Source organism: Leptonychotes weddellii, chromosome 4, assembly GCF_054177405.1.
Source record: "Leptonychotes weddellii isolate Sample4059 chromosome 4, ASM5417740v2, whole genome shotgun sequence".
Lineage (NCBI taxonomy): Eukaryota > Metazoa > Chordata > Mammalia > Carnivora > Phocidae > Leptonychotes > Leptonychotes weddellii.
The window spans coordinates 121992955-122013884 of NC_138372.1; the positions used below are offsets into that span (position 1 = coordinate 121992955).

At 41.3% G+C, this 20930-nt stretch overlaps 1 protein-coding gene across 1 annotated transcript in view; it reads left to right on the top strand.

Moving 5' to 3' along the window:
- Positions 1-4577, top strand: part of STMN2 (stathmin 2) — a 49820-nt gene extending 45243 nt beyond the window's left edge. Inside the window, exon 5 of the mRNA XM_081816181.1 lies at positions 3201-4577. Coding sequence (XP_081672307.1) covers positions 3201-3260 — 60 coding nt within the window. The 3' untranslated portion in view covers positions 3261-4577. The remainder of the gene's footprint in view (positions 1-3200) is intronic.
- The last annotated feature ends 16353 nt before the right edge of the window (positions 4578-20930 follow it).

The following is a 20930-nucleotide window of genomic DNA, read 5'->3' on the forward strand; positions in this document are numbered from 1 at the left end:
CTCACTCCTGACCCCTCTTTTGTTTTGCAAGTGCATGGTCATTTGTCAAAAAGAATTCTTGATGATATTGATTGACCTCATTTTGCATTTAAATAGACTCAGATAACAGAATTTCATAGATGGAACTGATACTCTGGGTCATCTAATTCAAATCCCTGGTTTGTATTTGATACCTAGTGAGGCAAAGGAGACATTAAAAGGTAAAGAGAAAAAAAGGAAGACCTCATATTTCTTGGCTTCCAGCACAGAAATCTCTCTAATCACATTTTCTTAAGGAATTGGAATTTTTCCTAACTTTTCCTTTCATACATCTTTGCGTATCAAGGGAATAGTTGCATACAATGCTAAAAGATGATTTATTACACTTCCCTTATATTGATGGGAGGAAGGAGGGAAATCGCAGAGAACTTTGTAAATGTAGATCTGCTTCAGTCTGTCTTACCAAGCGTATGACAGCACCCGCCGAATAGTGGAAGCTCAATAATGAGGTGCATCTTGTCAAAGAATAGCCTTGACTTTTTTATGAGCTTTCTCAGAGCATCACAACTACCTTAGTAACTTCTAACAATTGCAGTTTCCTGATTTAAAAAATAAAAATAAAAAATAAAAAAGACTATGTTGAAAACCTCCCGCATGTCTGCCCTTTGATTCTCCCACAATTCTGATAGAAAGTCAAATTACAGTTTCATGGGCATATATTTGGGGATTTGAATACAAAGTTTGCAAATAATATATTTACTAAACTACCTGAAAATAAACAATATTTTTCCTAGAAACTCAGCAATAATTTATTTTCCCCTTTTTAATGTTTCTCTCCAGCTCACAGATCTATTTGTTCTTTCCTGTAGCAGAACCCATTTCCTTACAGCTAATTTTGAGTTTCATAAGAAGTGTGCTCCAGGGAGGCCCAGGAATACTAATTATAATGCTCCCTGTTAGAAATTTGAGTTTGTATCAATCCTTAGGCTTGGGTCTCTCTTATTTTGCCCTAGCATACTAATGGTCTGGGCTTTTTCTCAGTTTTTGTCAGGGCTCAGCTCTCACTAATTACCTTCTTTCTGCGTGAGAAAGATTTTGCTGCATGTTTTTCCTCATGATGGCGGGACAAAAAGAAGGAAGGGCCAGCTGTATCTCTGCTCCTTCCTCTGTGACATTTCTAAATGGGACAGACATGACTTCCTCATATAAGCCTTTTCCCCCTTCTCGTCACGGCTTTTCAACATACACAAAAAGCTCATTTAAACCAATTAAATAAAATTGTGTTTCAACTCACTGCAGTCAACTTCCTCCTTAGTCCAATTCTATCTTTGAAGGAAGTGTAAGATGTTATACGCCTTTTTCTCCCAGCACCCACATTTGAAAAGACACATGTTGCCGCACAACTATTAAATCTTTTCCCTCTGCTAACAGTGAGGTTGTGGAGTAGTAGTTAACAGCGTGGGCTGTAGAGCCGGGCGTCCCGACGTGGAGTCCCGGCTCTGCCGCTTGTCAGTTCTGTGATCTTGGGCAAGTGGCGTAGGCTTTCCGTGCTTCAGTTTCTTCATCTGTTAAATGGGCACCAGAATAATGCCTCTACCGTGGGATTGTTGTGAGGAGGAACAGGGAACTTAACAGGTAAAAATTTGTATTTATGCAGAACTGCTTACCTTTTTTTTTTTTTAAAGATTTTATTTATTTATTTAAGAGAGAGAGAATGAGAGACAGAGAGCATGAGAGGAAGGAGGGTCAGAGGGAGAAGCAGACTCCCTGCCGAGCAGAGAGCCCGATGCGGGACTCGATCCCGGGACTCCAGGATCATGACCTGAGCCGAAGGCAGCTGCTTAACCAACTGAGCCACCCAGGCGCCCCAGAACTGCTTACCTATTAAGTGCTTAATAAGTGCTCAGTATTGTAAAGAACACAGCAAGCAGGGACTCATTGAGATTAATCGAATTTAATGATAAGATTTACTTTACAGCTGGTCAAGGTCTTCGCCCCTGAGCTAAGGGAATCCATAGAGCCAGAAGAAATTTCTGGAGCTACAGGGGGAAAAAATAGCAATATAAATAATACTCTAAGTAGAAAAAGAAATAATACTAATAATTTTTAGCATTTTAAAATTTCAATTCAACAAGCAATTATTTAGTACCTATGATATGCAAGACAAGGGGTTTATAGTCATTCAGTATAGAACTGTGTACTGAAAAATACCTGATCCACCCCTCCCCTCAGTTCCCTCCACAGAAAGTTCAGTTCCCAAACCAAACTTAGCGCCTCAGTTCCTCATGTAAATAAACAATCACGGGCTTAGTGCGGAACACTCTGCTATGCCCAGCAAGTGTAACAAAAGTGAGAAAATACAGTCCTGGCCTTCGGTGAGCTTATATATAAGCTTCTACTTAATATAGAAGATGAGACAAGAACAGGAATGCCCATCGTAGAAGTTAAAATAAAATGGCTGCCACTCATAAGCAAAGGTTTATGCAGGTGTTCAAAAGAAAAGTAAGATAAATTTTATTTTGTGGTCTCCTGAAAATCTTCGTGGAGGAAGACATAACTGCTACAGGTTTTAAAGAGTAGGTTTATGATCCTGACCAAATAGAGACAGAAGACTAGGAATCTCAAGCATTAAAAATTGCATGAAAAGACAACTCCATTATATAAAAACATCAAGCATGTGTATGTAGGAGAAGAGTGGAGGGTAAGGCTGGAAAGGTCATTTGGACTCAAGCTTTGAAAGGCCCTGACAAACAGGGTAAGCATTTAGGAAGCATACAAAAAGGCTTCTTCCTGCAACTAATCCTCTCAAAGTGTCCACTGGCAATTATAAAGCCCTTAACAGATTCAGGAAGAGGAAAAAAAAGAAACCATTACAAATGACAGGGTAAGCAACAATGTGATGTTGCTGGATTTAGACAGTAGTCATCATATTCAAAATTCTCTTAATCATAGGACCTTTCGATCATAGTTTTGATCAAATATAGCATTAAGGTTTTTTTAGACGCTGTAAGTCTTATAAGATCCTCCATAATATGACACTTCCTGGGTCTCCTGTGGTCATGTCCCGTGAAATGAGAAAATTTCCTAAAGATAGACACCAAACAACTGGGTGACTTTCAGTGAGACACGTACCCTGTAAAGGAGTAGGCAGGCCTTCCTGGGTCTCCGTGGAGCAGAGAGCTGGGCTCTGTGACGTTGCTTCTCCCTTTGGTGTTTTCCAGGAGAGGCATGCTGCCGAGGTGCGCAGGAACAAGGAGCTCCAGGTTGAACTTTCCGGCTGAAGCGATGGAGGGTATGGCACGCCCCACCATTAGTAAATCCCCCTGCCTATATTATAATGGATCATGCGATATCAGTATGGGAAATGTATGACATGGTTTAAAAAGAACTCATTATAAAAAACAAAAAACAGAATCAAAAATTAAAAAAAAAAAATTCAATGCGGTCTCTTTGCAGAATGTTTTGCTTGATGTTTAAAAAATACCTTGGATCTTATTTTGTAAATACTTACATTTTTGTTAAAAAATACAAGTATTGCATTATGCAAGTTATTTCATAATCTTACATGTCCTGTAACAGGCTTTTGATGTTGTGTCTTTCCACTCAAATGAATTTGCTAGGTCTGTTCTTTTTGAAGCCCTCATGTTGAACTCCATTCCCTGCCCTTTTCATTCCAACAGAAAAATGAGGTCAGTAGACAGTCCATGGTGCTAGAAACCCACCATTGCCTAATGACCTAGACGGCTTTGTAATCTCTGAACTTGACTAAGACCATACCTAGGTTACAGGTATTATGATTCCACGCAAACCTCCACATTTGTTCACTCATAATCTACTCACTGCCTAGAAACTACAAAACCAGGCTGAGAAAAAAAAAAAAAACAAAACACCATTCATAGCATTTACTTCTGCTTCTAGTGGATTATGTGCTACAAATGTGCTTTGGCTTTAGAAAGGGATGGATGAGAAGACAGATCTGAGATCAGTCTGGGTAGAAGCAAAAAGTTGAACCTCTTAAAACTGCTGAACACAGATCCAAATCCAAATGGTTCAAGCAGCCATGAAATCACTCTTCATGAAGTGGGCTTAATTCTCTAGTTTAAGTTCTTTTGATGGAATGAATTACTTAATGTGTCAGGTGGCTTATTTGTGGATGCCATGATTGATGATGTTCATTTTAAGCTCTTACCTATAGTACAAGTACATGATGCTACTGAGTATTTTTCCACTTGGAAACTGTGAGCTGGTTGTTGCATTAAAACACACACACGAACAAGATCAAAAACACTGCGGACTTTCACTCAAGCTGGTCTTTCTTCCCCAGTGTGAGGCAATCCTGCCTATTAAAATAAAAAGAAACTTACTCCATCTGTGAGGGCTGATACAGCTAAGGGGGCTAGGCAGGGCATTTGTGCCAACTAAGAATCACCGGACACCCACCATAAGTACCTATCGCAGTTTTGAAGTCGTTTCTCCCCCAAATCCCAACTCCTGAAGGTTGCTGCCTGCCTATTTACTCTTCATTAGTGCTATTTTCCTGTATGTCGTTGTGAGCAAGCTGTGATTAATAAAGAATTGGAGTTCTGTGAACTAACAAAGGTTCGGTCTGGTCTCTTGCCCCTTCATGTATCTGACCCTGGAGTTCAGATTTTGAAAGGGTGGCCATCGGATTAGACAATCCCCTAAGCAGCGAGACAATAATTAGAGTTTGAAGGAAACCTGTGCCCTGCTGACTCACTTCCGTCCTAGGGCAGCCGGCAGCCTCTCTTTTCTCTTTCACTCTGACAGGCCAGCACAGCAGGCGAGGTCTTCAATCTGTTCCCCTTCAAAAAAAACATTTAGGACCGAAGGAGATAACCATAGGTTCAGACGGAACATTCTGAGAAAGAGACCCCCTTTCAAAGCACTTGGAAGGTTCCTGGCACACCTCGCGTTCTCCCATGTGGCCCCAGACCACCTTTGCCAGTCTGTGAGATGTGATTTCCCTGCCGTGCTGCTGAATTTTGCGCTGCCAAGCAGCACACTGCACACATGGACACAGCAGGGTCCTGTCAGTGACCCAGATGGGTCCTCCAGGACCAAAGGAACCACATCCAGCTTTAGCAGAAAATCATAAATGATTGAAACCACACAGACTCATGAATAAGTAAACTGGGCTATCGTCCATAGGAGCACTAACAAGCCAAGTCTGGGAGGGGGGAGGCCACCTGGCCCCCTATCTTGAATATCCTTTATTTATAGGAATCTAACGTCACAGCCATCAATACGCATGCTTACAAACATGAGCTCCATTATCTTCCTTTGGGAAGTCGATCACAGCTTCTGATTAGCATAAAATAATCTGTATTTTCACACTGCTTTTTATATAACTTAGTTTGTAATTTTTTTTTATATACCATTATTCGAAGGGTTCCCATTGGGCCAGACCCTGTGATTAAGCCCTGGAAACATGAAAATGAGTGACCACAAGAAGCTCACAATTTACTTGCTTATGTTTGGCTCAGAACTAGCAAGTAGGATATTTTGGTCTTTCCTTGCAGCATATTGAGGGGAAACATAAAATTTCTGTGAAGGTTTCTGAAATATTAGAATTAGTTGACAAACCTCTCACACTACTTTGTGGGTCCCTAAACTGGAAATGCTGACCAGTCCAACTGCCTAATCCCAAAAGTGAAGAAGCTAAGGCACAGAGAGACAGAGAAGGATAAGTGATTTTGCTCTAGCTCACAAGGCCCACTTAGCGTGATTGCTCTCCTTATTAGTAGCTCATCAGCAGACCATCCTCAAATCTTACCACACCAGTGAGGATGTATTATGTCTTTGAAACTCCCCTAGACTAGACTACTGGTTCCCAAATTTTGGCACGCTTCAGAGTCATTTGGAGGGCTTGTTAAAAATAGATTGCTGAGCTCCAACCGCAGAATTTCTGATCCTGAGGTCTGTGTGGCAGCCTGAGAATGTGCATTTCTATCATGTTCCCAAGTGGTACTAACCTCACTTGAGAGACCCCACTACAAAATGGCATTGATACAGATGTGTGGACTCTTGCTGATGGTCACAATGGTGATATTGTGTCAGTCAGGGCAAGTTCCACTGGGGTGGGCCGTGAAAAGGAACTCATTCAATCGTACTCAAAAAAGTATAAGTGGAACCCAAAGGAATCCAAGAAGAAGAAAAATGAACAACTACACCTTCCAGGTTAATAAAACAATAGAAAGAAAGCATCTAAGAGACAGATGAGGTCGAGGAACCAATAGTCTTGCATCTCTGACACAATGTATTATTTTAGTATGGCTTAAAACATCTCCTCCTGACCCTTTAAGAGTTGAACTAAGAGCTCTTTGCAGGGATGATGTCATTCTGTGAATTATCCACAGATTGTTAGTCTTATTCCACTTAGAATTTTTTTACAGAGTCTAGTTTCCTCAGAAATATGTTTAAATTGCATATATGACTTTGAAATGCACTCTGAAGAAAATTCACATAATCTCATTGGTTTAAAGATTTACCCTCCTCTCCTATTTCTTCTATACTCAAAAATATATGGAACAACTGAGGGTTGAAAAATGTTGTTTTCTCTGGAGGCAAGCACCGGCCTTTACAACATTTCTGAGGAGAAAACATAGGCAAAAACGTACTGATGGCCATCCACCACATCCACCCCCATCCCACTGCATCCCACTGAGGGAGAGAACGAGAAGGAGGAGATATGACACCCTTGACTTTAGCAACCAAATAATCACCTTTTGTGTTCCCAGTCCTGAACAAGCAATGATCCTTGACTTCTAATCAGACAATTTGCTGAAAATTCCTAAGGCAAACACACAGCCCAAAGCAAAACTAAGATTCCCAAGCTCCTCCCCCATATTACTGTGGAGTCATCTTGGATCCCTCACTGTCCCCACCACCCACCTCCAGTTGATCATCAAGTAGCATCAATTTGACCTCAAAACTGTCCCTCATTTCTTGCTTCTTTTCTATTACCATAATCACTGCCCTAGTTTGGGTTGTATTAGCCTCTTACAAAAAAACATGTCTCCTTCACTCCACTCTGCCAGAGCTGAATGAAATCGGCACTCTTCTGCATGGCATTAAAGTGCCTCACTGGGGCGCCTGGGTGGCTCAGTCGTTAAGCGGCTGCCTTCGGCTCAGGTCATGGTCCCAGGGTCTTGGGATCGAGCCCCGCATCGGGCTCCCTGCTCAGCAGGAAGCCTGCTTCTCCCTCTCCCACTCCCCCTGCTTGTGTTCCCTCTCTCGCTATGTCTCTCTCTGTCAAATAAATAAATAAATAAAAATCTTTAAAAAAAATAAATAAATAATAATAATAAAAAAAAAAAAGTGCCTCACTATCCCCCTCATTTCTCAAGAACATTACTCCCCTTGGACACCAAACTATTCACTCTGACAAGAAACTTCTGGTCTCGGGCGCCTGGGTGGCTCAGTCGGTTAAGCGACTGCCTTCGGCTCAGGTCATGATCCTGGAGTCCCGGGATCGAGTCCCACATCGGGCTCCTTGCTCGGCAGGGAGTCTGCTTCTCCCTCTGACCCTCCTCCCTCTCATGCTCTCTGTCTCTCATTCTCTGTCTCTCAAATAAATAAATAAATAAAATCTTTAAAAAAAAAAAAAAAGAAAGAAACTTCTGGTCTCTATGCACATGCTGTACTCTGCCTAGAATTACCTTCACTACAAATTAGCCAGGAGATGCTAGATCAGGCTGTGATAAAACCTACAAAATCTCAGGGAGGCTAGTAAATCACAGAGGCTTATTTCCTACTCCTGATCCATGTCCAGCATGGGTCACTGTGGACTCTGTGTCATTCCTCACTCTGCACTAAAGGCCAGGGAGCTGCCTTTCTCTGAGACACTGCTGGTCACTGTAGAAGGGCGAAAGTGAAAGCAGGCAAATCGTGCACTGGCTCTCCTAAGCTTCTCCCCACATCTCATTCACATTCACATTTCATTGGCCAAAGCAAGTGATATGTCCACGTTTCACTCCAAATGGGCAGGAAAGTGCAATCCCAACATAAGCTCAGAAGGAGGAAAGCCAGGAATATTTAATGAACAGCACCAGTGACTACCACCCTACTGGTCACCAAACATTCAGTCACTCTCCTTCCCACACGTAAAGCACACTCACACTGTCCTTGTAATAAAATCCCCAGGTCCATTTGACCATAGCAGCAAGCTCAAGGTCCAGGGTCTCTGGGTGATGATGAACATTACTCTCTCTGACAGATGTGGACATGAGTCCTCTTGAGCAGAGATAAATTAATTAGGAAGACAAATGATTTTCCCCAACATAGTTAATATACAACGATGAAATGGGGATAAGATGATCACAATAAACACACTTGTTCTAAAGGGAAATAATAGAAGATACATAGCATTCACTGACAATAGAAATTCTGGTGAGACACTGTGAGGGCCCTCTATCCTTGGGATAAAGAGGGAACATTCCTTATTCCTGTCTCTATTCTGATAGCCAGGGAGGAGGTCTCCCATCCATGGTTCTTGGTTCTTGGCTCTTGGCTCTAAGTAGGTCTGCCTGTTCCTTCATTCTCCTTGGCCACATCTACAGGGGCACTGGAGAATGTGCCTTCCTTGGAATCCGAGCAGTTCTCTCAGCCAGCTTGCTGCCCACCATATGGATCCAAGAGTTGCTGAGTTTTTACTGATCATCATATTGGTCCAGATCCTGGCAAGAAACCAATGATACATCACTAGAAATGGGTAGATGAAGAGAAATTAATGATGATTCTTTTGCAATAGAATGGTATGGACAGATGAAAAGAAACCAACTAAGGATGGTAAAGCACCAAGGGGGTACCAACAGAGAGAAGCCATTTCCACCCACAGCCTGAAGACCCAGGACACAGCTGTACCTGTAGGTTGCCCAACCTGGGGTTATGACCTTCTGGAGAGGAACTCAGCCTCTAACAAACACAGCCTGGCAAGGAGGGATTGGGGAATAAATGTCCTACCATCCTTCTACTCTCACCCTTCAATCTCTAGCCAAGGCTTCACATTGGCCAAATCCCCAACCAGAAACCAGAGGGCAAGGGAGCCCAGTTGACGAAGCACATAGAAGTCAGCCTCTGGGGGTGGGCAAGAAGAAGAAAGGTAGAGAAAGACCCTGGAGAGACAAACAGAGAATGTGGCCAGCTGCAGCACAGACCACAGACTGATTCAGTGGACAGCATTAATGACAACTATGATGTCTTCTCCCTTATTTGTCATTAGTACTGCCCACTAATTATTCCTGGCATCTTTCCTTTCGGGATTATACTTTCCTGACATGTGGTGTTAGGTAAGGTTGTGTGACCTACTTTGGTCACTGAGATGTGAGCAGAAGTAACAGGTGCCACTGAAAGTGGAAGTTTTAAGAGCAAATTCGTGATTCACCACCCTGTTTTCCCTCCACTACTGTGGCCTGGAATAAAGATGAAGATGAGCACAGCCTGCATCTGTGAGAGACATGTAGCATGAGTGAGAGGAACTCTTTTTGTTTTTAGCCTCTGCATTCTGGAGTTGTTTGTTATTCATTAATAAGAATTAGTGGAGTGAAACTCTTTTCACCATCATACAGGTCCTTAGCTAGCCATATCATCCTCAGTTCGAAATTGAATGTTTCAACACCTTTTGAGTGGCTTCTATATCCTCAATTCATCTGAACCCTAAATACCAAGGAAACCAATTAAAGCCATGATATTGGGAGGGAGGCCGAATCTAACCACCTGAACTATTTATTTCAGATACGAAAAGGCAAATTGAATGTTTTCATTGGTTTATTATGATGGTAACTATAGTCACCTGCATTGTTTTAAAGGGAAAGAGAACAAAGAGGTAAAAAAAGAGAACTCTAGCATACAAGAGCTTCACATGCACACTTCTATCAACTACCTCTAAAAGTTATAATTTCCTAACACACCAATTCCAGTGACTGAGATTTCAAGAGGCCCTTTTGTGTATTAAAGGGAGATGCACGGTGTACTAACATTTCCTTTAAATCAGTGGGTACTTGGGGAAATTTTTTGCACACCTGCTTGTAATAAATATGTTACCTCCCACCTGAATACCAGTTAAATAAATGTATCAGTTCAGTTCTGTAAGCTATATGACGGATGCTAGGCTAGACCACATGTTAGTAGGCAGCGGCACACACAATCATGGAAATTAACTCCTCTCCCTCTTCTTAGAGTCACATCCAAATCTTCTTTCTTCCTTACCCCCCAACAATTCATCTTATACCAAAGGGCAAGGATGTGGTGGATATTTTAGAGGCTAAATCCAAATCCAATGGTGCCTTTCTACTAACTTTCAGGTTAGCATTAAGCACTCAGGTCTTTGAAGAAAAAAAAAAATTGCTACCCTCTAGACTCTTCCAATCCTATTTTCCCTATTCATCTCAGTCAAGCTTCCAGAAGCTGTTTCTCTCCCTTCACTTCCCATGCGACCCCTAACCTATGGCCATCTGCCTTCTGTTCTCACCTTTCCAGTTAAACCACCTCTACCACTATACCAATGGCCTCTTTGGTGCTAAACCAAATAAAAACTCTTATACTAAGGTCATCCCCAGGTCTTACCTCCCCTAAGGGCCTTCCTTGTACCTTCACACCCCAGCAGACTGGCCAAACACGACACCCGCCCCCCTCCCCCGCCGTGTTCCCAAAGTACTTGTGCAAAATAGTGTAGTGGTCAAGGGCATGGTCACTGATGGTCACTGGGGCTTAAAGTTCCTGGGCAAGTTGCTTATTTTCTTTAAATTTCTCACCTGTAAGCTGGGGATGATATAATACTAAATGCCTATGGCTGATCGAATCACTGTCCTCAATTTGTTACTCTCTCCATATGTCCTTGCCATTTGTCATGTGACTTGTAGGACCTCCCACTAAAGAAGGCGGAGTATATTTTCCTACCCCGCTTATGTTGAGTTTGACCATGTGTCATACTTTGGCCAATTGAATAATAATAAATCTGACATGAGTAAATTCTGTACATGTACAGAGGCTGGCTACCTTACACTCCCATAGTCTGTCATGAAAATACATCACAGAGGAACTGCTGTAACAACAGGAATGTGGAGACACATGAGCAGACTTAAGTCCAATCAAAAGGCTGGAGCCAAGGCCAGCTGACTAACAGCCTGAAACAGAAAAAAAAAAAAAAATGCAAGAAAAGTAAATGTTTGTTGTCATGAGCCACCGAGGTTTGAAATGGTTTATAACACAATATTATTATGAGATGATTAATATAATGTGTGAGAACATTGCTGAGAAGATTAAATGAGCCCATATAAAAGATCTCCACATAACACCTGGTGCATAGTAAATATTCAATAATTATTAATTGTTAACCTATATCATACTGTATTACAATTTCTGTTTGCTTAGATGTTTCTCTCAGCTAACCCCATAAGCTCCTCTAAGACAGAGTTTCTAATTTACTGTTGAATCCCTAGTATTTAGGAAATATTACACACACACACACACACACACATATTTCTGGTGAGTTAGTAAGGGAATGAACAAATGAATTTATGAATCCAAATGACAAAACTACTTATGCAGTGTCTGGTATATAGAGGCATTTTTTTTTTAAAGACTTTGTTTATTTATCTGAGAGAGAGAGAATGAGAGAGAGAACACGAGAGGAGAGAGGTTCAGAGGCAGAAGCAGACTCCCCGCTGAGCAGGGAGCCTGATGCGGGACTCGATCCTGGGACTCCAGGATCATGACCTGAGCCGAAGGCAGTCGCTTAACCAACTGAGCCACCCAGGCGCCCCTATAGAGGCATTTAATAAATATTAGTTCCCATCTCTTTATTCCTTCTATAGTCTGTTAGTGTCTGCTTGGTTTTAAGTTATTTGAGTTAATTAAGCTTTATGTCATTCAAAGGACCATCTTAGATGATCAGAAAAGCAAACTTCTGTGAAAAATGGAAAACTTTCTTACATCTAATCACAAAGAAAAACAGAATAAAATCACTTGGGGACAACTCTTTGATCAGAACTTTCAGCCGCACACCATCAAACCTATACTGGTCCCAACAGATCACACCACTTGGGCTGCCAACTCTGCTTGCAAGTCCTGCCATTTCAGGCAGCTGCGAGTCCAGCTCTCTGAAGCCTCAAGCTCCCATTTATTCCTGAGGAAATGGAGTCTAGCTGAACTGAACTATCTTCAGAAATGGGAAAGTATAGTATCAACCACAGTTCTTAGGATTTGGTGACAAATAAATTCTTGGTATTTATGTCCTGAACACTGGATGTGCTTTGTCTCCTTCAAACCACAAATTCCCTCTGAAAACAAGGTCTTTCCCATTGGAAACCCCTCTCTCCCCTGAGTATACTTCTTCCTCTGCAGGTCTCAAGGAGACATGCTAAGTACCAACCTTGCTCCTGTTTGCCACTTCTAGATCATTCTACTTCCTCCCTAAAACACCCAGTCTTGAAGTTCATGTCACCCTACTAGTCAACCTCTTTCTCTTCACTGTTGGCATTCACTAGCAACCTCCAGGTGATGTTCCCTCATTTTTCTATGATTTTTAGTTCCTGGATCACTGTAACTCTCTTCAACTCTACTTCTGTTCTAATGATTGGCAATTTTAATATTCACACAATTGAAGCTTCCACATTCTGCTTTGGGTTGCTTGGCCTCTCCTCCTCAAGGGATCTTGCTCCCCCACTTTTCTTCAGTCGCTCAGCCTTGTGGTTATTCCTAGACCTTCTCATTATCAGTAATCCAAATCCCACCATTATCTCCATTCCTTGCATCTCTTTGACCATCACCTCCTGTCTTTCCAGTTGAATTTCTTTAATACCTTGACTCCTCCCCTTCAACCACACTGGGACTCCAGTCCCTTGATAGTAACTCTTCATGTTCCTTTCCTTCCTCAGTCATCACTTCCCCCCCACACACACACTTACCAGCTTGTTTTCCCTGGGCAATCATTGCCATCTCTCTCTTATATATCCTTACAACTTCCTCCCTTAATGAGTTGTGCTTAGTTGGCCAAACCCGTAACCCCAGATAAATTAACTCTCCATATGGCCCATGCTTGTATCCATGCCGATGAACATAGCTGCAGAAATCACACAGCTATTCTGACTGATTTCTCTTTAAATTCATGGATATGAGCTTCAGTGGAGCCCTCAATTTTTCCCGACAATCACATTTTATTTCTCTGGTTTTATCCGTATGTTTTCTCACACCTCCTCAAACTTCCAACATCTTCTCCCCTCTGTTCACACTTAGCTGATGACTCTGCTGCCTACTTCACTGAACAAATGAAATAACTAGAATAGATTATCCATCAACTCCCACCAACACATCTATCCACCTACCACACTTACTTTCTGCTTTTCTGGACGTGACTGCAGATGAGCTCTCCAAAGCTGGGCCTTTCATTTGTGCACTAGAGCCCATCTCCTCTAACCAACTCAGATCTATTGCTCCAGGAAGTCTCTCCTCTCCCTCCTATTTCATCTTTTTTTTTTTCTTTGTACAATGTCAGCGTACAAACCTGCTACTATCTCTTCCATCTTAAAAAAAATTTTTCTACTCCATTTTCCATCAGCTACTGACATATTTCTCTGCTTCACTTTGTAGCAAAACTCCTAAAGCATCTTCTACACTTGCCATCATTTCTTACCCTTTCTTCTCTCACAGGCCCTCTCCAAGAAGGTTTTTACCCCCATTCTACTGTCCCTACACTGTTCTTGTCAGAGCCAACTAAGTGCTGAACAGGGTGAGTGACAAAAGGCTAGACCCATACAAATGCTGAAATTTTGAAATGTCTTATCCTTTATATTATCAAGGGAGATAAAAATAGTTTACCTACAAAGGAATAAAAATCATATTGCCTCTGATCTCCTCCTGTTGGCAACTCTGAATGCTAAAAGCTAATGGAATGATCTTTTTAAAGTCTTGAGGAAATAATATAGGATTCTATATTCATCAAATGATCAATCAAACATGAAGGCAAAATAAAGATATTTTCGGACATACAAAAACTCATAAGAGTCATAGCCCATTTCTGAAAAAATTACTCAGGGATATATTCCGCCAATACAAGAAACCAGGAGGATGTATTGATGGTCTCATTATTGTCGGTGAATATGCTAAATATCATCTAACGTCATTCAGCGTCATTCTCGTTCCCTCTGCACCATCCCCAGAGACTAGAAACCTGTGAACCACATTTCCTTTGCCAGCAGAGTTCTTGATATTCTATAGATCCTGTCAATGATAAGCGCTTACATCAGATTTGGAAGGTGGAAGATAAGAAGGCATTCTTTCCCCTCTGGAATTAGCAGTGGATGTGTGGGCTTCAGTAAACATGATCTTTTGTAGCAGTCACATATCCCTGACAAGGATCCACCTCAGGACAACTGTGACCATGGACAGTGGCCTTTCCTGCCTTCTCCTGGCTCCTGGTGGCCGCAGCAAGTTTCTGACTTTCTGGACGACACAGCTAAAGGCCTTTTGACTTGCATTCTCGCAGGACTTCCAAAGTTCTGGTAAACACTGAATTCCCTTAAATCTCTTCCCATTTGACATAACCGCACTGGTTTCTGACTGAATTTTGACCAATAATGGCCCTTTTTAAAAGTAATAACAATTTGGAACTTTAAAAAAAATGTTATCCAGAAAAGTATTATTCATAAAGTGAAATTATCTGGAGTTCAAGTTCAAATCGGGTTTCTTCTCAAGCCTCTGATCGGGCTCCTCGCATGCTGTCTTAGCACTTAAGAATTCAGCAAATTTGGGGCGCCTGGGTGGCTCAGTCGGTTAAGCATCTGCCTTCAGCTCAGGTCATGATCTCAGAGTCCTGGGATCGAGCCCCATGTTGGGCTCTCTGCCCAGCGGGAAGCCTGCTTCTCCCTTTCCCTCTGCAGCTCCCCCTGCTTGTGCTCTCTCCCTTGCTGTCTTTCTCTCAAATAAATAAAGTCTTTAAAAAAAAAAAAGAAGAATTCAGCAAATTTAAGAACACAGGAAACCTCAGGAAAAATAGATTATTTCTTAAAATTTCACAAAATCTAGAACACTTACAAAGTGTTGGTGCTAGACTTTTAAATTCTCATGTCCTCCAGAAACTGCAATAAATTCTAGGAAGGTTTTGCCATGCAGTGAAACTCCAAGGGTAATAGAGTAATATATTTATTGAAAGACCCATGAATCTCAGTCTCTGCAAAGAGAAGAACGTGTAAAGAAAACTACTGCAAAATGGATATTGCTGTATCTAGAAATCTAAGGCCAATTCCTATTCTATGAACCAATGGGAAGCTAATTTTCATGGCAGCTCACTGGCAACAAAGCTTATACACTTTGAATTAGGGGTGAAATTTTAGGAGTGATACCCAGATTTCAGGGTTTCTTTCCTCAATCATTTTAGAGTTGGAATGTTATAAAATGTAGGTTAAAAACCTAAGCACATCCATGGTCTCAGTCTGTACGTGGCACAGACTGAGAAATGCAACACCAAACAGAACAAAAGTAGGGCTTGATGAATGCAGCTGATGAACACTGAAGAAACCACAGAATCTGTAGGATTTCAATGCAACAACTTCTGCTCACTCTCTCTCTGGCAACTAGCCCTAAGATTCATTGATTCATTCAGCAAACATTCATGGAGGATCTATCGTGCAGTTTACACAAGCCGAGAAAAAACGGCACATTCATTCTCAGTCCTTTGCTCTCCCTTCTACACACAAATATATGTCCACTCTCTTCACTTCTCTTCTGCTTGCATCAACCACCCTCAGGAATGCTCTATTTGACTTCCATTCTTACTGAGTCGTATTTGCATTTGACTCTTGCAGAGTCCCTCCTGCATACCAGGCTCAGTGTGTAAGAGAACTTGATCCTCAGCTCTGGGGCCATCCAGACGGTGATCTGCTTAAAAGACACACGTAGCTAGCTCGTGCTCTTGCAGTGGCTGCCAATTGCCCACTGGATAGTCTTAGTCATGGCGCCTTCCGACACTGCTGAACTGATCATCACAGCCCATACATTCCATGCTCCTTCCCAGGCCAGTGGTTTTGGTCATGCTGTTCTCCCTGCTTGCTGGTCTACCTCCCTGTGCAGCTCAGGCATCCCATGACTCCTTTAAGGAGCCTGTCTTGAACACGCCTCCCTCCCCTTCCTCCTCCCCAAATTGGCTGGCTCTCCCCTCTGCTTCTATAACCCTGTGTTTGCTTCTTTCAACAATCATCACATTACAACTGAAATGATTTAACTTATCCATTCACTCCACAAATGTTACTGAGGGACTATTAAGTGCCAAATACGGGGCTAGGTGCTAAATACACAATAGTGAGAAGAGATCAACAACAGTTAAGTATAAACATCCACACCCACACGTTCACACAACTTAGGAAAATGATGAGCTTCGTGCTCTGTTAGAATAAAGGGATAGATAAAATAAAGTTGTCCAAAATTTTTTGGTGGTAGCAAATGCCTGGCACAGAGTAGGTGGTCAATATATGTTTCTTCAACTATCAAACTGAGCAAATAAGACTACACTGGAATTTTAAAGTGTACATGGCAGTTATGGTGCTTTAAATAACACGGTGGAGAAGAAAGAACAGTAAGGAAAGAAAGGGTGTGTGTATGTGAGAGAGAGAGAGAGAGAGAGGTCCTCAGGCACCGTAGCCTAGGACATGTTGCGTTCCCATTTTCCTTCTGGAGGAAATACAGGATCCCTTTGGGCCACCAGGGGGCAATGTCTGACCACATGTGAGGACAATTCCTGACCCAGGCAATCCTTTTGTTTAGGAGGCACTCCGGTCTGCTCCGTCTGTTAAGAAACAGAGGACTTGGACATAAAATACTATTTTTTTTTTTACATTACTAATGAAATACACATTCCTCGAAGATAACAAATACTCATTAGATTAAAATGTATTAAAATGGAAGAAAAAAGAGGCATTTCATATTCATAATTCTATAATTATCCTTATCTAACGGAACAAACCCCACTTCCTAATCATTTATAATTTTCATCACTCAACTATAGGTCACAGCAGGTATTAATATTGGGTGAGAAGGAGTTTTCCGGTTTCTCCTCAGCATTGATGCTGTTCGAGCACTTCAACCGCTGCTTCCTTCATGTTGAATAATCTTGTTTAGCCTCATCATAACTCATCGAGATAGATGAGAGGCAATTATCATTTTTGTTTGGCACATAAGGAAACACAGAGGAGTTCTCGGCTGGTTGGGGCAGAATTGAAAATAGCCACCCAAGTTTGACAGGCTGCCCAGAATTCACTCAGCTCACCGCCAGCCAGAATGAACAGGCCCTGGAACACTGCCATTTCCTGGCAAAAGTCAATGACCAGGTGCTCTCAAGAGTGTGTTATTTGAGACACCTAGAGATGTTATTCCTGTCAGAGCACATCAAGATGTGTATAAAGAGCTTAGAGCCCTTGCTTGGCCCAAAGTAGGTTGTTCCCAGAGGCCTAGGCAACATCTTCACTAGGAACCATTAATGGGAGAGGCCAGATACTGTTCCAGGAAATAAAAAGCCATAAAAGTTGGAAGGAAATAATCCAGGCTTTGCTACCTGGTTATCCAATCAATGGACATTCATGAAACAGCACTGGAAGGGTCACTGTGGGGTTAGCAATGCATAAAGTATTGTCCTTACCCTAAAGGAACTTAAATCTAATTATGTGAGCATGGCATATATGCATAAAAACATTTGTTAATAATAATATAAAACAGACTCTACTCCCATGTGGCCGAGCTCAACAGAGATTGTCAATAAATATTTGTTGATTGCCTACTAAGTTCCAAATATGACTGAGACGCAAGAGCGTATATAAAAGGCACTGTGCTTGCCTTTGCCTTTGCACACTTTACCCTCTACTTGTAAAGCGTATGAGTTATTCTGTTTGTTAATTTATTCAATAAATATTAATGGACTACCTATAACATATGAAGCATCATGCTAAACCAGAGGTATATGAGTAACCCACAATCCCACCCACAAGGAACTCAGTCTATAAAGAGAGGCAGACCTGTAAAGAAACAAATAATTTACTTTCAATGTAGTGTGTGTATATAACTATATATTATATATATGGATAATAGATATTATATATAATCTATATATATAATTATTTTATATTTTATTTTATAATTTATAACATATACATAGATTTTTATGTTTATATAATTTTTAAGTTATATTTAAATTTTACTTTATTATTTTATAATATATTATAATCTAGGAAGATTGAATTATTTATAGATAGCTGATAGAGATAGATAGAAAGATACTGCTTAAGATGAGCATAAGAACAAAAAAAGATCACAAAAAGGTGACATTTAAAGAGAGTTTTGAAGGTGTTTTCCAAGTAGACTCCTGAGTGAAGGGTCTTCCAGGTAGAAGGAACTAAACACGCAAAAGCACAGAGTCAGGAAATGGTATGATGATGATTCATTAATGGCTGAAACTCAGAGTAAAAGTTGAGCAATGATGACAGATAAGAATAGTAGAGGGGCAGAGACCAGATGGCAAAAAGGAAAGGGATTTTATCTTTCCACAGTGGAAAGCCTTTACAATATCAAAAGGGGAGACTAGGACAATTTGATTTGTGTATTAGAAAAATTATTATAATTGCTGCATGGAAGATGGTTTAGAGTAGAACAAGATTAGAGTCAAGGAAATAATTAGGAGTTGATTTCAGTAATCAAGACAAAAGGTAATGAGAAGGATGGAATAAAGAACGATTCAGGATGTAGAACCAAGACAACATGGTAACCAATCGATATTTGGAATAAGGGATGAGAAGTGTCAGTGATGATGTGTTGCTACTGGTGTTCTTAATTTCTTTTGGGTGTTCTCAACTCACATGCTGGCAGGCAGCAATAGGAGAGAAATTATAAGAAAGTGAGTGGGAAGAATCAGGGATAAATAGCTCAAATCTAAATATGTTGAGTCAAAGGCACATGTGAAACAGTGAAAGGTAAGGTAGTCATCAAATATGTCCTAGAAACATTTGCATTAATCTAGACCTAGGATAGGTAGCATTTGTGGAGTGGAGGTAGAAGGGAGAGAAAGAGTTGGGAACGAAGGACAAACCAGGTGAGGGAGACTTCCTAATGAAGTCAAAGAGGTGGGAACAAGGGTAGTAGATGAGACCAACCTAAACAAAGCAAAGGGTAAGGAAAAAAAAAAAAAGGCAATGTTTCACAGACAGAACGGATCCAAGTTCATGGTGGAAGTGAGCTGAGGAAGACTATTCTGGGGGTGAGATGCAAATGGTATCTGGACCAGGATGGCAAACGGAGCTGAGTAATTTTTCAGGGCATGAAGAATAGGAGAGATTGCCCTTTTCTTCAACAAAGTACAATACAGAAACTCCAAATTTTAGTTCCTATAAAGTAGTTTCCTGGTGATAAGCAGAGATTGATATAATATTTCTTATATGCCAGGCACTGCTTTAAGCACTTTACATATATTAATATATTTAATTTCCTAGCAACCATACTGAGTAGGTGTCGTTATTACTGTCATTTTATGGCTGAGGTAACGGAGACACAGAAGGGTCCAGCAACTTGATAAAGGTCATACCACTAGTAAGTGGGGCAACAGGAGTCTGGCTATGCAGCCACATCCTCAATCACTTCAGCACTTTGCCTCCCAAGTCCTGTGGCTGCTCTGACTCGGCTCCTTCCCTTTGAGTCTACCCACCACCCCCACCATGCTGATTCCAGGAGAAATCTGCCCTGTCCGTTTGCAGCACTGACACAAGCCAAAACTTGTAAAAGTTTTCACTAAATCATAAAGGGGAACAAAGTGGAAACACAGGAAGGGTACTCAGAAAACCGATCTGACTTATGAAACACAAGTCTCTAATCATTTTTATAGCTAGCTTGCCCTGTTTTTCATGATCTCCCCGGAACACCACACTACCCCAAAGGCTGATATGCCTGCACGTCTCTTGCCTAGGACCCTCACTTTCTAGCCTGTTCCATATGGCTAAACCATCTTTAAAACATATGATACGGAGCAACTTCCTAGACTTCTAACTTAAAGAAGATCTTTGTTAGTGGAACTCTTTCTTCATTTCCACAGATTTACCTGCAGGGACCACCTGTTTCTCAAGGGATCGACATTACTCATGACTTCATTCTACCAGTGAGATGTCCCGTCCATCACCCCCATGTCCACAGCTTTCCCCCTGAAGTGTGTCTCCACCCTCTGAAGCACAAGAGCATTTCCTAATATACTACATCCTTGCATCCTCATGGGAGGAACTACACATCCATAAAAATGGGAGTATTTCCTTACAAAGTGACAGGTGTTAGACTAGGAAGGGACCATCAGGCATAGAGAGGAAAGGATTAGATTTGACAAAACTTGGATGAGTGTCTTGATATCAGGGTTGTAGGTGAACCCAAACTTTCAAGTCCAGGTAACAGACAACTAATGTATTGAGAATGTCAGGAAAGTTAGCAGGAAGAACTGGTCTGGGGAGTTAAAACAAAGAATGTGTTCTTACCCAAGTTGTCCATGAGGCGAAGAAGCCAGATCCAAGTGCAGATGACTGATGGTCAACCGGACATCTGAGGCTATAGGTTGGTGCCGGAGATATCGATCAGGGCATCATCAGCATAAAGGTGAGAAATGAAAAAGAACTGATAAATGTTCCAAGATTTTAAGAAGGGAACAAAAAGACTAAGTGGGAAGAACTCATAGCTATAGGGCAAAATGAAGAGATAGAAGAGGAAACAAGGAGATAAATGGAAAAAGAATCATTCAGGGAAGAAGGGGAAAACCAGGGATTATGCAGCAGCACAGAAAACAAGAGAAAGATTTCTAAAAAGAGAGTGAATTACTTAAGAATTCTATGTGACAAGAGATGCCATAAAGAAGAGCAGAAAGCAAAGAATAGACTAGGAGAACCCATCTGAACTACATATGGCAACTGAATTAATATTAA